We start from the raw sequence: 16,106 nt of genomic DNA on the forward strand, positions 1-16,106 counted from the left end.
AGTGGTACTTTTATAGCCATGGAGAGAAGTACAGTTTTGAAGATGAAATGCATTGTTACATCTGTGGGGGTTTCCAGACTTGGAGTGGAGTAGCTGGAGTAGCCCTCAGTTTAGGGGAAGGAGGAGGATTTAAAGAACTAGAAAGGAGATGCCAGTACAAAGAGACTAACATTTCATTTCTCTCAAAGTGACTTAGCATCTAATCAGTTAAGTAGTCATGTGTGTGTGATGAATAAATTTTAAAACTGCAAGTTTATCTTGTGTGAAAACTGATTTTTCTTTCAGCTGCTTGATAATGTGGAAAATAAAATGAAAGGCACATGTGTAGAAGGCACTATCCCTAAATTGTTCAGAGGGAAGATGGTGGTATGTATTTTATACCTTTCTCAAAAATAATTTATATTAGCTCTCGTTATTTTTATAAAACTGAACTTTGGTGTTGTTTTGGTTTTGTTTGCAGTCTTATATCCAATGCAAGCACGTGGACTATCGGTCTGAACGAATAGAAGATTATTATGACATCCAGCTAAGTATAAAGGGAAAGAAAAACAGTAAGTGATACATTGTGACATGCACCCATCCTGTACTTCAGCATGTTGGACAAATTCAATGCCTGTTATTTTCAAATGGATTTGTTAGTGCACAGTGGTTGGAAATCTGTGCTTTAGGACAACTTATAGAAAACATTTTCAATGCAGAGTATGTTTCTGCCTGCATTACATTTCTTTTTTTTCCTTATTCCATTTCCTTTCCCTGCTTCTTTCTCCCTCATTCTCTCACTGGTATCTTTTCATGAAACTCTAAGAACTTCAGGAGTTTTCTGGTGTCATAAGACTGTACCATGGTGATCACAGTGGTATTGTCACAGTAGTTATAATTTACATATAATGATGAATTTGGATAAAATAGATTCTTATTTAGACCTGGCCATAGTAGTAAGACAAAAAAAGACTTAACTACTCATCACAGGGGTCCCTTGTCATCTCTTTACTGAGCAACTGGGCATGGGAAAGGATGTGTAAGAGTCCAGCAAACAGAGACATTGGCTTGATGCTTGTGAAGTTGAGAAGGTGTGGCAGACAGCTGTAGCTGTGTGATTTTAAAATCTGCTGGTATTCTTAGATATGCCTCTGCAATATGGTGCATTTCTTGATATTCTTAAACAATATAAAATTATACTTCAAGTAAGGACAGAAGTACTCAAACACAAACTCCTCTATCCTAATATTTAATTTGATTAATATTGTGCAGGCAAGAGTAAACTTACATTTTTTCCCAATCTTTTTTCTTTCAGTTTTTGAGTCCTTCATTGACTACGTTGCAGTGGAGCAGTTGGATGGTGATAACAAGTATGATGCAGGAGAACATGGCTTGCAGGTATTGTTTTTTTAAACCTGGTTTTAAATCTTATTTCTTTATCTTTGATAAAATAACAATCTTGCAAAACCCATTCTAGATTTTATCAACTGATTTTGGTGATGTTTCGTCTTAGACAAGCTTTTTTTATAGCTCCTCTTATTTGGTGTTAGGTTTCTTAAAATGGAGCTCAGATTTTATAGCAGTTTAATTTGTAGTGATTTTTATAGGTCCAAGTCTTCCAGTTGCTAGAATGGTTTGCTTTTCCACCAATCTCAAAACTGAGAAGTTGTTCCTCTATGAGTAGTCTGTTTTTCCATGTGTCAAGTAAAAAAGCAGCATAGCTCTAAAAGTAACTTTGGAGAGCTCATGTTTGTATTCTCAGCAAGAACACCAAGTGAACCCATGGAAATGAAACATTTATGTGTGTGCACATGTTTCTGAGCTCTTCAGTTGCACTTTGCTGCACCACTGGAGTAAGCTGAAGTCCTTTGTAAATAATGTTTTACTGAAGCTTATTTCTGCAGCTTTGACATACCAGGTTTTGTCAGTAATGTTCTATATATTCTTTAGCTGTTCTTAGGAAGGTATAGCACAGTAGCCAAATCCTTGTTGGCAGGATGCAATGAAATTCTTATTTAATCAAAAATGGGCTTTTGCCTCCATATTCTCCTGATTTTATTTATGCAGGTAACTTGCTCTTAATACACTGAGGTGTCCACATATCCTTGTATGAGTGGCCTAAATTTAATTTAATTTGAGTTTTTGTGTTACTGGAGTAGCTCATGAGAGGTTGGTGCAGCATTAGGATACTCAAATTGCACCCAAATTTTGAATCATTCTGGGGCACGTTGTGTTGTCATGTCTGTAAAAGTCCATATGAAGAGTGTCTGCAACAAACAATATTTTGAGTTGCTAAAAACCCTGCAATTTCAACCCTCTGTTTCCTTTAAAATGTCTAGGAGGCAGAGAAAGGTGTGAAGTTCCTAACACTGCCACCAGTATTACACCTACAGCTCATGAGGTTTATGTATGATCCTCAGACTGACCAAAACATCAAGATAAATGATAGGTAAGTGGGTTGGTTGGTTTAGTGTGTGGGTTGGGTTTTGTTTTGAGAATTTAGATCTGTGAATGTATTATAGCAAAAAATAGCTTCCCAAAATCCTGGTTTTGCCTAAGCTCTGAGGCAGGCATGTGCAGTCACACACAGTGGAGGTCCCCTAAAGGTGCACGGGTTGAACTTTGAAGTTCAGAATGACAAATTGAATGTTTAGTAATCCACAGTGATTGTTTTGACCATGAACAGGTGCCTGCATGTTTTAATGGCTTGTGTAGCTCCTTTGTGCAGTGTGTGGCTAGGCTGCCACCAGAGTGAGCAGGATGAGTAAGGAGTTACCTGCTTGCCCTCCATCTGTTTCCATGGATGGAGGGAGAGCCATTTGCCCACTCACTGTAAGCAGAGGCTGATAATTTCTCGAGAAGATACAGGGTTGGTTGTAAACTAAATGTTTATTGCAATTATCTCATTCTCACCAAGGTGAGATATTTCTGAGTAATGCTTCAGTCCATTGGTACCTCTGCTAGGGAAGCTGCATTTGTCTGCTAGAAAATAACAGATTTTAAAGCTTTTGCCTTGATGCAGTGAATCCAAAGCAGCTCTAATTCAGTTGAAGTGCTCTTGCCCTTGTTACTGTGGGCATGCTTTCCTGAGCTGCTTGAAAAGTTTATTTTTATTCCATTTTTAAACAGTATAAATTCTGCCACTGTATGCAGCATGTCCTGGTTAGAAGTGGCATTGTAACAGTAACATGTTCAGTTTTTATTCTTTGCTTTAAGAGTACACATAGTGTTCCATAATAGTGCCTAAAAATGTGTGTCTATCTTAACTAAAAATACAATTGTCTCCATTCTTTTTGAAACTAGGTTTGAATTTCCTGAACAGTTGCCACTAGATGAATTTTTGCAAAAAACAGATCCTAAAGATCCTGCAAATTACATTCTCCATGCAGTTCTAGTACACAGTGGAGACAACCATGGTGGACATTATGTTGTTTACTTAAATCCAAAGGGCGATGGCAAAGTGAGTATTGAAAAGCATCTAAAAGGATTTGTGTGTTGTAAATGCATGCTTGCAGTTTTTATAATGGGCAAATTTTCAGAATTTTCTTTCCCTAAAAGAAGAGTTCATACACACTTAGCTTTTGACAAAAGACTTTTTAGCTGAGGGAATCCCTTCTCTTGTGTGTGTATGTGTTGAAGTTCTGCAATCAGATTTTATCCAGCATTTTTTTGAGGCTAACTTTGCTAAAGCAAATATGAGTATTTCCATTGTTTCTGTGACTCAGAAGTTCAGCATGTTTGTGTATGTCCCACTGTTCCAGGTTTAGGTGACTTGATTGGATCAGACATTTATAGGTCAGGTGCCTCTTCCCTTGAGGTGACTGGTTTTGTGTGTACATGATTGTTCACAGTAAGAGTAGAAGTCAGATTTTACTGTGAATTTATTACTATTTGTAATTGATTCTTAATTGGCTTTATTGTTTTAATTTGAAATTTGATGCATGTTGCTCTTGATGTACAAAGAATTACTGGTTGTCTTGTGCATCTCTGCTTTTTATTTCATTTTACAACAGATAAAGTAGATTTTATGTTTCTTTCAGAAATATTAGATATTTGAAGTCTTAAGAAAAGCTTCTTGGAATAATTATTGTGCTTTTGGTACTCACTGTAAAATGTTCAGTAAAGGTTTAGTATTTATGGACTTCCTTATGCTGAGCACAAGTAGCAGGCAGCACAAATTATACTGAACTAGATTTCCTTTTAAAAGTCACGCCGCTCGAAGGTAATTTTAGTTACTTCAAAGAGCTGAAAGACATGCCAGAAATAGGATTAATTTATCATTCAGGAGCATGTTTTTACGTGTAAAATCACCTTTCTGTCAAACTGCCTCCCTAGTGGTGTAAATTCGATGACGACGTTGTGTCGAGGTGCACGAAGGAGGAGGCGATCGAGCACAACTACGGCGGCCACGACGACGACCTGTCCGTTCGGCACTGCACCAACGCCTACATGCTGGTCTACATCAGGGAGTCCAAGCTCAGTACGTGTCCTCCCTGTGCTCAAAGGGCACTGGCAGGCAGGGCTGATTTACCTCTGAATTGTTGGCTGTGTTCCTGCACCACAGGGCTGCCTTATTTACAGTGGGAATGTAGCGATCCCGCGGGATCGACCTGCCGCTCTCTTGCTTCTGGAGAGTGTGTGCTGCTGTGGGTCACCTTTAGCTCAGTAAAGCACCTGCAAAGTGCTTCAACCTTGGTGCTTTATAGGATGCAAGACTTAGTGAACTGACTTGGGTAATGGAATGTTGCCACGTTTCACAGAGGAAAGCAAGGCACAATGATTTCTGAGATTCGCATTCTCTGAACCTCAGAGAAAGGAAAAACACAATTCTTATCACTTGCTGTGCCTGTGCTGTGCCAAAGTAGAATGCAATATGGAGATTGTCTATCCAAAGTGAGGATGTTTTGTTTCCTTGGCCTATCAGGGCCAAATGTGTGTGTGTGACGACTGTCAGGTGACAGTCACGAGATTCAGTGCAGTGTGAGCAGTTGTGTGCAGTGTGAGTGCTTTGCAGTTTCAGTTTAGATGAAATGTATATAATATAGTATAATAAAGTAATTAATTAGCCTTCTGATGGTGGAGTCAGATGCATCATTCTCTCCCCTTCATCGGAGTTGGCTTTGATTTACTGATTTTTTGATTAATGGAATTAAATCAAATTGATTGTAAACGTGTAGATACATATATGCTTTAAAAAGGGAGTGGTGGAAAATATTTTTTTAATTCTGAACTGAATATTTCATTCATAAGTCTGTGATACATATTTCATGGGAGTAGTGCACTTTGGTTTGTCGTAGAAGTGCTTCTTTTGCCAAAGCATGATGATATCAAACCTTGTTTTTAAGTGAAAGATGAAGAAAGTTGGTTTTGACTTCAAATCAGAGGGAAGTCAAGCATGTATGAAGAAGAAACTGTTTGATGTAAATCTTGAAATAACATCATAAAATCTGCTTTATAGGTGAAGTTTTGCAGCCTGTAACCGACCATGATATTCCTCAACAACTTGTAGAAAGGCTACAAGAAGAGAAGAGGATAGAAGCTCAGAAGAGGAAGGAGAGGCAGGAAGCTCACCTCTATATGCAAGTGCAGGTCAGCTTTTGAAACAGATTAAGTTACAGTTCCTTTACCATGAAAATTTAGGCTATTGAGCCACCCTGGAGGCAAACCTTGATTTTCTTTTTTTTTCCTTTTTTTTTAATTTTTCTTCTGAAGTAGTGTTTGAAGAGAAATTATAATTTTACTACTTTTAGGTATATTTACATATGCAACGAATTGTAATAAAACACACAGTACAGTATGTTATAAACATTTCTGTTTTCTTTAGAATTTATTGTGCTTGTGAGTAAAAATAGTAGGTTCAGGTGAAAGGGAAAAGGACCAAGTTATTTCAAATGGCTGCCCTGCCCACTGCACTTTTATCTCCTTCAGGAATTATTTTCTAAAATTAGAATGTATCTAGCCATAGGCTGCAGGTCTGGACTGTTGCCAAACGGAGCTCATCAAGTAGAAGCAGGAGGAGAGAGTGCTTATATTTGCAATTATCTTTTTGGAAAAGCCAGATGGACAAGATTGTTATGAATTGCCTTAAGGAACCCTGTTTATGGCTCTTTCCAGAGCCCATCTGGCACAGGGAAATAGAACCCATTTTCCATGTGCCTCCATGTTTCCTTGCCTGTTCTCTCTGGTGTTGATAAGCAGAGATTCTGGTGAAGTCCAGCTTGTTCTGCCCTGCATTTGCACTGAGTTTGCAGTGGGACACTGGCAGCATTGCACTGTTTGTGCTTCTGTTACCAGAGAGTGCAGGGGAGCTGTGGGAAATACAGGGAGAGGGTTCAGTGGCCTCCTTGCATTCAGTCACAGAATTATGTAGCCTTTTTATTTTCTCCAAGTGCCAAGATTGTTAGAGCACGTTCCAAGACTTGGGATCTAAGCACAACTGGTTTTTAATTGCTCAGGATTTGTAAGAATTAATATATTTTAATTACTTGCACTGATGAGATTATCAATCACGATTGTTTAATTTCATTGTAATCTGTGTACTTGCAAATTTGCTTCCTGAGAACATGAATTGTGTTAGCACTGTGCCAGAGGGCCAGTGTGGTTGCATAGTAAAGCATCCTGAGAAGGTATTACCTGGGCTAATCTGAAAAGTAACCTTTAAATGTCATTTTTCAGATAGTGGCAGAGGATCAGTTCTGTGGTCACCAAGGCAATGATATGTATGATGAAGAAAAAGTGAAATACACTGTTTTCAAAGTATTAAAAAACTCCACACTTACAGAATTTGTTCAAAACCTCTCTCAAACAATGGTGAGTTTTCTGCAGCTGAATACCTGCATGTATTTATTTTGTTACATTATGGTTGTGTTCTAGCTCTTACCTTCTCCACATATTGACAGCAATCATAATTTAGAACTCTTTAACACACAAGATCTATTTGAGTTTCGTGAAAACATCTTAGCCTATTTTTCTCTTGTTTTCATTTAGTTTCATATCGCAATTTTTATTTTTTAGGGATTTCCCCAGGATCAAATCAGATTATGGCCAATGCAAGCTAGAAGTAATGGAACAAAAAGACCTGCAATGTTAGATAATGAAGCAGATGGCAATAAAACGGTAAGCAGTCACTGACAGATTATATTACTTCTAACATCTCCTGTTATTCTTGGTTCTCTTGAAGAATACCTAACTTTGAGACATAAGGTTTTTCAGGCTTTTGGTTTGAAATTAATTTCATTGTATCTGGTGAAGTTTGATACTTAGGGAAGACTTGGTGTTTAGTGGATTAATTTGGATAGGAAGCAGAAATGTGGTTGGTGCATGATTTTTCTGCTGTGGAAAAAAAGGTGTAACCATGATTTCTTATGTTAGATTAAAACAGAAATGTCCCTTTGACAAAAGGGGCAAACCCTCTGGATTTAAGGAATTCTATTGCTTAAAATGTAAAATGTGTCTAAATACCACAGAATGGTTTCACCTTCCTTTTGTTTTAAAATTAAGTCATGTCCTTGCCATTATAAACATAGCTGTAGGTAAACTTGTGAAAGATAAAGTGGGCTCATTTTAAGTAAAAACTGCTTCATCAAAGTTTTTGGTGGTTTTATATTCATATTTGTTTGTCTTAATAAATTTCATGAACTTCCTTTAACACAACTTAAAAAAACACCTCTCCCATTTGTCCAATGTCATAAAGTTCTTGTATCTGATTAAAATGCTGATACCAGGTTGTATTAGGTTCTTCAGAGACTTTTTTTCTTCTCTCTTTTTACATAGATGATTGAGCTCAGTGACAATGAGAATCCATGGACAATATTTTTGGAAACAGTAGATCCAGAGATGGCTGCTACTGGAGCAACATTACCCAAATTTGATAAAGATCGTAAGCATGCGGGCTAAACATTTCTAAAATACAAAATGCTTTCATTTTGGGTATATCTCCAAAAACACTGGGCACTCCTTTTTTTCAACAGTGTCATTGATGTATCCATCAAACCACTACAGTGCTGAAATTAGTTTTCTCATGCAGTTTTTCCTTCATTTCTCTTGAAGTGGAAGGCATGCTTTGCATGTTTTTAGACTCACTGAATAAATTTCTCTATATATTTTGAGGGCATATTTGTTACTGTGTAAATAAAAACATCTAGGTGATCTCCTTCCCCCTCCCCAAGCCTTACTTAAAATTAAATCTTGTTTTTTACTTTGTAGATGATGTAATGTTGTTTTTGAAGATGTATGATCCGAAAACTCGGAGTTTGAATTATTGTGGACATATCTACACCCCTATATCCTGTAAAATACGTGAGTTCTGAATTTCAATTTCATTGTGATCATTGAAGTTTTTCAAGTAGATTGACACATACTTTTCCTTTAATAATAATAATTCCATCTCTGAAACCAAAGGTACACCACAGAAGCAAATCCTTATTTCACCCAGCACTTGAGAGTTTTCTTCCCCATGTGGGGTCAGTGAGATTTTCTGCAGGTCTGAGCCTGAAAACCCCACAGGTGGACAGTTAATTGTTGCTGCACTCACCAGGTGTTACAGCTGTTTCAGACCTGTTGTAAAGCTTTGGGATGTGATATTTCCCTCCCAATAGCTTTTCATATAACTTCTTTAACCTTTCACTATGGCAGCCTGAGCAGCTGCTCAGCCTGAATTACATGTGAGCCTTGATTTTCATATAGGTCCATTTAAGGAGTTCAGCAAATACCCACTGACTAAAAATATTTTAGTTTTTTGTTTTGAATGTCTCATTTGTTAACTTATACATATTTTTTAATTCTGTGTTTTAGCTGTCTTTTTCTTTTTAAAGTTATTAAACCTTTTTTCTGAGGAAGGAGCAGTGCTATTTAATCTCTTGGATTTTCAATGAACTTGCACATATTTTTGTGGCTCAGATGAAGTGGAAAGGAACTATAAATGTGTGTCTGGTTGAATGTCAGCAAGGGAAACTTAAGGAAGGTTCTTTCTTAGGCATTGTAGAACCATCTACCCAGGGTAAAGAAAGGGATTTTCTCCTTTCTGTGGTTGGTCTAACTAGCAATAAGTGCAACACATTTCACATTCCTTCTTTTTTCTCCAACAGGTGACTTGCTTCCAGTTATGTGTGAGAGAGCAGGATTTCCACAAGAAACTAACCTTATCCTCTATGAGGTTTGGATTGATAAACTTTTTGTAACTTTTTTGTCTTTTGCATGCTATAAAGAAAAAAAAAATTTAAAAAAGTTGCTCATAACAATAGTAATTTATAAATTATCAGCACTGTAGTCTGTAACTTTGAAGTCTACAGTGCTGCAAAAGAGTAGCAGCAGAGAGTTAAATTCAAAACAGATTTTATATTAAACAGAAAAAAGTGTAAAGCTTTCAACCCAAAAAAAAATCTCCATGAGGGTCCTATATGAGCAGCTTTGTTGTGCTAAACCTGTGTTGCTGAGTTAGAGGAGCTGATGCTGCTTTAATTATTGGCCATTGTGTTTTCAGTTCCCACCTTAGTGAAGTTGAGAAAATGTTGCTTCTCCTTCCTTCCCCAAGCCAAAATCAGGAAACAAAATCTGCTAGGCTGTTTCTGCCCAAATACACAAGCAGTGACTCTTCAAAACTGCTACATTTATTGAGTGCTGATGATGCAGATCTTGCCAAGGCCAAGTCCTTGCTAGAGTGAGAACAAGGAATTTGGTTTTTGCTGCAATTTCTGGTAGCAGTCCTGCTGCTCTCCCTGGTGGTGCCAGGGCAGCACACACAGTGCTGTCCTAAAAAGCAAAGCTGTACTCCTTGCTCTGGGCAGGCCAAGGTTACAGTGCCTTTCCAGTTTGTTTACACAGGTGCTTTTATCCCTGCGTCAGCCCAGAGGTCAGCCTGCAAGCATAAATATGTAATATGCATATAGATATTTAATAATACATTCATTGGATTTGAATAGATACATATCTATCCATTTGTTTCAGTTGAAAGAATGTACAGGTTACCTTAGCTGATGATTTCTTCACTATTGTGACTTATTTGTGACCTTTATTTATGTCTTTTATTTTGTGATCAATAATTTTTGGTTTTTGTTGTAGGAAGTTAAACCCAATTTAACAGAAAGGATTCAAGACTATGATGTATCTCTTGATAAAGCTCTCGATGAACTCATGGATGGTGACATCATAGTGTTTCAGAAGTAGGTATTTTAAGGGGGCACCTTATTGCAATCTTATCACCTGGTTTTTGAAAGCTGAACTTCCTTTAAGCTCTTTCATCAAGAGCTAAGTATTACATTCCAATAGTAGATGTGTTCTCTGCAGTTCTCATTTGTTTATTCAAAGGGGAAATGAGCAAATATCAGTGCTATTTGAGTATCATGTGCCACATTACTTAAGGAAAAGGTGTCCTCCTAGTTCAGAAAACCAATAACCTAAAGTAGCTCATACTATTACCAGAGTGTGTTCAGCAGTGCATCTGATTTGTGCAGCTTTGTACTGGAGCCACTGTAACACAGACACAGAAGAGACCTCCAGCATTTCAGATACTATGGCCACTGGACAAGGCTCTTGGAGCTCTTTCAGCCCAGAACTACACTGAACTGCTTCCCCTTTTTGCCTCTCCCTTGTGCTCACAGTCAGGTCCTTACTGGTCTGCAGTGGTGAGATGCTCCCAGTTTGCCTGAGCACGTGCTGCTCGTAGGTGTACTGGTGCTTCAGCCAGAGATTTCTCCAAGGCAAAAGGGGAGCTCCTGCATCTTGTGTCCAATGAAGGGATCTTTCATAAGCTTGGCAGGGCTATAAATCAGCATTTCTATGCTCTCACTCCTGATGGTCACACCCAACTGTGTTGCTCTGTTTCTCTCCATGGGCTGACAGTGGGTGGAAGCCAGCTAGTCTATCTTCAGCACTCTTACCCCAGATTATGTGAGATGAATGTATTTCTCATGTCATGCCTTGGAACTCGCAGTCCCAGTTGACCCAGTTGGTGTTATGCACCCTTGGCTGGCTGCTGACTCCTGGGTAAGTGCACAGCTTGTACCCTGGTGCTATTTCTCTGCAGAGAAGTTGGGGTACCAGTCAGGAGTGACCCAAACCAGCCCCTGTGCCCACTGCTCTGCCTCTGTGTGCCAGGGAATGCCGTCCATGTGTCCTCTGTGCAAAGTGACCGATACAGGGGCTCAGGGAAAGCTGTGCAGCATTAGTACAGACACACAGGGATGTGGCAGGGTGGGAGGGAGGGCCAGCTCCTGCTGCAGTGCTGCTGTGAACCCCCAGGAGCCCAGCAGAGCAGGCAGGGGCTGCAGCACACAGCCAGGGCAGGCTCTGGGTCACTGCTGACTGCACCAGTCCTACTGTGTGCCACTGGTGGCTCTTGCAGGTTTCCAAACTTCATCTCTGTATCTCTCCACTGCTGCTGACTCACTGTAGAACATGTTCTTAAAGCCCCAACTGCCTGTGTGTGTAACAATGTGATGTGTAATGGTATCACCATTTGTTTGCTCTTGTAGGGATGACCCAGAAAACGATAACAGCGAGCTCCCCACAGCTAAGGAATACTTCAGAGACCTCTATCACCGTGTGGATGTCATTTTCTGTGACAAAACCATCCCCAATGACCCAGGCTTTGTTGTTACTTTATCCAATAGGATGAATTACTTTCAGGCATGTCTCCTGTTTCTCTTTTGTTTCTTTGTTTGGAAAGTAACTTTTGCACTAACTCATTATACATACTTTTAGAAAAGTTCTTAAACTGTCTGTGTACATTTTTGCATTGTGTAGATTTCATTTTAAATGAAAAATTTTAAGGAAGCCACTAAGGCTTGTGGGAAAAAATACTATAAACCCCTCAGTTTTATTAATAATGAGTTATTTGATAATTGGATTCTTTCTTTGTAGACCATTCTGCTCTGTCAGGGAAATTATAGTCTCATGAAATAATGACTGTATGATGTAGAGCAATGTCATAACTGTGTGAAACAATTCAGAACTTACCAAAATTTATTTTCAGGTTGCAAAGACAGTCGCTCAGAGACTTAACACGGATCCAATGCTATTACAATTTTTCAAGTCCCAAGGGTAAGTAAAACAAATTCCTTAGTATTCTGTGTCTAAGCTGCTCCTCAAAACTTAGCCTTTTCCAGGTCATTAACTAATTCTGTACCAGTAAGATGTTACCTTTCTGGCAAGCACAGCAGGTTGCTGTGACAGTTGAAGTATTGCAATGTCTGTCTCTAGAGCCTCAAAGAATTGCATGTTTTAGAAGAGTTCTAGTAAATGTCATTTTAAAAATCATTAATTACTTCAAAGCCTGATGCTGTAGAATAAATTGCTAAGCTAATTCAAGTGCTGTTTCAGTGAATGCGGATTTCTAGAATGGAGGAGAGCAGAAACAAATGCACATAAAAGCAGTATTTTTGCTGATTTTACAAGTTTAAATGCAGGAGGTACTTCACTGAATTCTCCCCTCCTCCCTCAAAGTCTGCAAATGAGGTTTTATGAAGATGACAACAATCTAAGAAGTTCTCAGGTGCTCAAAGGGATATTTGTGGTTAAAGTGGTGGTTTTACATATGTTTGTGTAAAACTAGACTTGAATCTGTATAAAACTAGAGCAGAAAGTGGAGTATTATAGCTCTGTGTATGTGCTTCAGGAATAATGCACATAGACTTAGAGCTTTCTGTATTCATGCAAGTGTAAATGCTCTTTAGTTACCTGAGGCTATCTCCCTTCATCATCAGTGAGACTTTGAGTAGCTCTTTGTAGTTTGCAGGGCTGTGGTCACTGTGGAATTTGCTGTGTCATATGGCTCCACAAATTAACCTTTCACAATCTAGAGCATGTGCTGCTATGCCAGTAATTTCAGAGGAATGTAGGTCTGCAGCCTGCAGCACTGACATCAGTGAGCTTGTAAACATCCAGGAGAGTTAACACACACCCTGAATGGTTTTCTGTTCCCACAGCCTAGCTGTGTTTAAAAATCACTAAAGTTCTGTGTGTTGTGCTGCTTAGGCTGTGTTAGCAATTATGTGAAATTGGAAGACAGAAATAAAAATGTTCTTGGTGCTTCAATTTACTGAGCAGTAATGGATTTTGAAGAGATGGATTTTAAGAACATGTTTTCTTTCTTTCTGTAGTTATAGGGATGGCCCTGGTAATCCTCTTAGACATAATTATGAAGGTACTTTAAGAGATCTTCTGCAGTTCTTCAAGCCTAGGCAACCGAAAAAACTCTACTATCAACAGGTAAGAGTCCTCTCTTTTTGTTGGGGTGAGTTATAAAAATAATTCTGGCCTATTCAAAGTGTGCCTAAAGTGTTTTTCTTTTATTTCTTTAGCTCAAAATGAAGATAACTGATTTTGAAAACAGAAGAAGTTTTAAGTGCATATGGCTAAATAGCCAGTTTAGGGAAGAGGTGAGTGAAGTCATTACACACTTGCTGTCATTTCTGTGTCAGAGCTAGAATGGCTGTGGTTATGGGTCTACCTCTGAGGAGTACAGAATTAGAACAAAGTTGTACATGATGTAAAAAAAACCTAACAAACCAACAGCAAAAAAAAACCCCAAAGAGCACAAAAAATGTAAAAAAAAAAATCAGATCTCTTAACAAAAATGTTGAAGATGACATAGGTGTTGACTTCAGTTATCTTTTCAAGATGAGTGGTTAGGGAGAACAGTCTGCTGTGTTCTGTGATTTAATGTGGTTGTTTACTTTCTCAGATTTTCTAATGATTTTTGTGTTTCAAATTCCACAGGAAATAACAGTATATCCAGATAAGCATGGGTGTGTGCGGGACCTGTTAGAAGAATGTAAAAAAGTTGTAGAACTCTCTGAAAAAGGTTCAGGGAAATTAAGGTAAAGGTGGAAGACTCATTTCTTCTATGTCACCATGTAAACGTTATGCAGCAAAGTATCTGTAGAATTTAAAATACTATAGATACCATTATTAACAGATTAAATGTAATATTGTGTTAAAATCTTCCAGATTGCCACTGTTAAGAGTTCTTCTTAGCTATAAAAATAATTTTTACACAGTTTTTTGTTTTGTGTTTTTGAGTTTCATCAATTGCATTTGTTAGTCATGACTTAATTGTTTCAAATCCAAGCATTTCATGCTATTCACTTCTCAGGAGTTACAGGAGTTAAAAGTGAGGTCATTTAAAGAGGATATATAAAATAATCTCCACTAGAAACCTATATTTTGTAATGGCACATCCTGGCTTTTTGCCATGAGCCAGAAATAATTTTAATGCTTAATTTTTACTAAAGATTGAATTTAGAATTTTATAAATACAATAGCAGCATCAGTGTACATTCTACACCAATCTCTTTAAAAATTTGAGAAAGAAATGTTGCATTGAATTATTTAAATTCACTTATTAAAAATGCCTTTTCTGTTTATCTTTAAGGCTGCTAGAAATTGTAAGTTACAAAATAATTGGTGTCCATCAGGAGGATGAGCTGTTGGAGTGTTTGTCGCCTGCAACAAGTCGAACGTTTCGAATAGAGGTAAGTTGTGCTTGTCTTAGAGAACTTTAAAACCTGATTTGAAGAGAGAAAACTTTCAACTGGTAATTTTCTGGGTGCTGACCTCCAAATACTGGGATTTTGTATTAAGATTACATTATAATATTATATGTATTTTTTAAGATAATGCTTTAAAAAAGATCGTCCTTTGTTCCATCTGTTTCCCTACAATGGTTTCATTATTTCATTTTTATAAATGATTTTATAACAATACTGAAGACTTTGCAAGAGCCTGTCCAAAGGACATTGAATGTCTTGGCAGTAATTCCAAGGTTTGTTTCAGAGTTCATGATAGAAGTGTTTATACTTAGAACTCACTTTTGTACTGTAATATTCTAGAAAGTTTTGTTTCCTTTTCTGTTACACTTGAGGTTCTTGAAGCAAATATGATACTTAACGTGTGATCTTTTTTTTTTAAACATCTCATCATTTAGATCTACTAACTTGCTTCAAAGATCAGAAATGGAAAAAAAAAGTTTCCAGTGTAAACTGTAATGAGGAGCTGGCAAGAGGCCTGTGTTACTGTCAGCTAGTTCTGCACTGATAGAAGATTTCTTGTCAAAAAAGCCATTCAGGGAAGCCAGGAGAATATTTCCTGAGTAGGGGAAGCTGAAGTGCTGTCATGCCAGGGATGAGGGACTCTGGTAAAAGACTCTGTCAAACAACATGGCTCTTTTAATTGTTTTTGAATAGAATTGTTTGGAATCAGTAACAGTACATCAATAATGCTTAATAACTAGAAAAATAACTTCAAAGCATTCGTTTCTTTTTGTGGAAGTTTACTGATTGGAGTCACAATTCTCTGTCTGGATCTAGGAAATTCCTCTGGACCAGGTAGATATAGATAAAGAAAATGAGATGCTAATCACAGTGGCACATTTCCACAAAGAGGTTTTTGGAACATTTGGAATTCCATTCTTGCTGAGGATACACCAGGTGCAGTATACCTTCCTTTTTCTCCTGTGGGATTATACTGATGATGTTTTCTATAAATACTGTTGAAGAAATGCATTAATGTATGAAGTGAGTAGGAAAATACAAAGGTTCTGCCCTATCTGTGCCTTTTTATGGTTCAGCCATTTCCCAGCTCAGTTCCTTTTGCATACCCAGGTTGTTCAGTGAGCCTGTGAACACCATGAAAGCTGTCACTTGGCAGCAGCTGCCATCCCCTGCCCCCTGCAGAGCCCCCCAACAAACCAGAACCCTATTTCCAGCAGCACTTGAGTATCTGCAGTGCAGAGTTGTTGGCAAAAATGGCCCTGCCATGGTTGCTCTCACTGAGACAAGATTATGGAAAATGGAGTTGCTTTCTCCATCACTCTCTGAGATGACTTTGCATTTCATCCCTTCTGTAATTTGATGTGCTTTATCTTCTAGGGCTGAAAGTTGGTACAAGAACAAAAGCTAATTTTGAAAGCTTAATTTAAATTCTCAAGTTTTTCCTGTGGTGCTGCTCCAGCTGAATGTCACCCTGATTCTCTTAATATCAAAGTGTATTTCTGGGAGCAGTTAGTGATTTCCTTCTAAGCTTTTTCTGGTTCATATATGATACTTTGTATGAAAACTACCTACTTTAAAAATTTGGGAACAAGAAATGTGTCTATATTTCTCTACTTCTAAAATTATAATTTTACTAAT

General features: G+C 37.9%; 1 protein-coding gene across 1 annotated transcript in view; it reads left to right on the top strand.

The window, feature by feature from the left end:
- USP7 (ubiquitin specific peptidase 7) overlaps positions 1-16,106 on the top strand; it is a 69,068-nt gene that overhangs the window by 47,323 nt on the left and 5,639 nt on the right. The window contains exons 9-28 of the mRNA XM_058035316.1: positions 286-366; positions 461-551; positions 1,295-1,377; positions 2,319-2,428; positions 3,283-3,439; positions 4,315-4,459; positions 5,438-5,568; positions 6,655-6,789; positions 6,994-7,095; positions 7,753-7,858; positions 8,185-8,277; positions 9,066-9,133; positions 10,039-10,139; positions 11,451-11,604; positions 11,951-12,018; positions 13,077-13,185; positions 13,278-13,355; positions 13,696-13,796; positions 14,351-14,450; positions 15,285-15,404. Of these exons, the coding sequence (XP_057891299.1) occupies positions 286-366; positions 461-551; positions 1,295-1,377; positions 2,319-2,428; positions 3,283-3,439; positions 4,315-4,459; positions 5,438-5,568; positions 6,655-6,789; positions 6,994-7,095; positions 7,753-7,858; positions 8,185-8,277; positions 9,066-9,133; positions 10,039-10,139; positions 11,451-11,604; positions 11,951-12,018; positions 13,077-13,185; positions 13,278-13,355; positions 13,696-13,796; positions 14,351-14,450; positions 15,285-15,404 (2,133 nt within the window). The remainder of the gene's footprint in view (positions 1-285; positions 367-460; positions 552-1,294; positions 1,378-2,318; positions 2,429-3,282; positions 3,440-4,314; positions 4,460-5,437; positions 5,569-6,654; positions 6,790-6,993; positions 7,096-7,752; positions 7,859-8,184; positions 8,278-9,065; positions 9,134-10,038; positions 10,140-11,450; positions 11,605-11,950; positions 12,019-13,076; positions 13,186-13,277; positions 13,356-13,695; positions 13,797-14,350; positions 14,451-15,284; positions 15,405-16,106) is intronic.

This window comes from Melospiza georgiana, chromosome 16 (genome assembly GCF_028018845.1).
Source record: "Melospiza georgiana isolate bMelGeo1 chromosome 16, bMelGeo1.pri, whole genome shotgun sequence".
Taxonomy (NCBI): domain Eukaryota; kingdom Metazoa; phylum Chordata; class Aves; order Passeriformes; family Passerellidae; genus Melospiza; species Melospiza georgiana.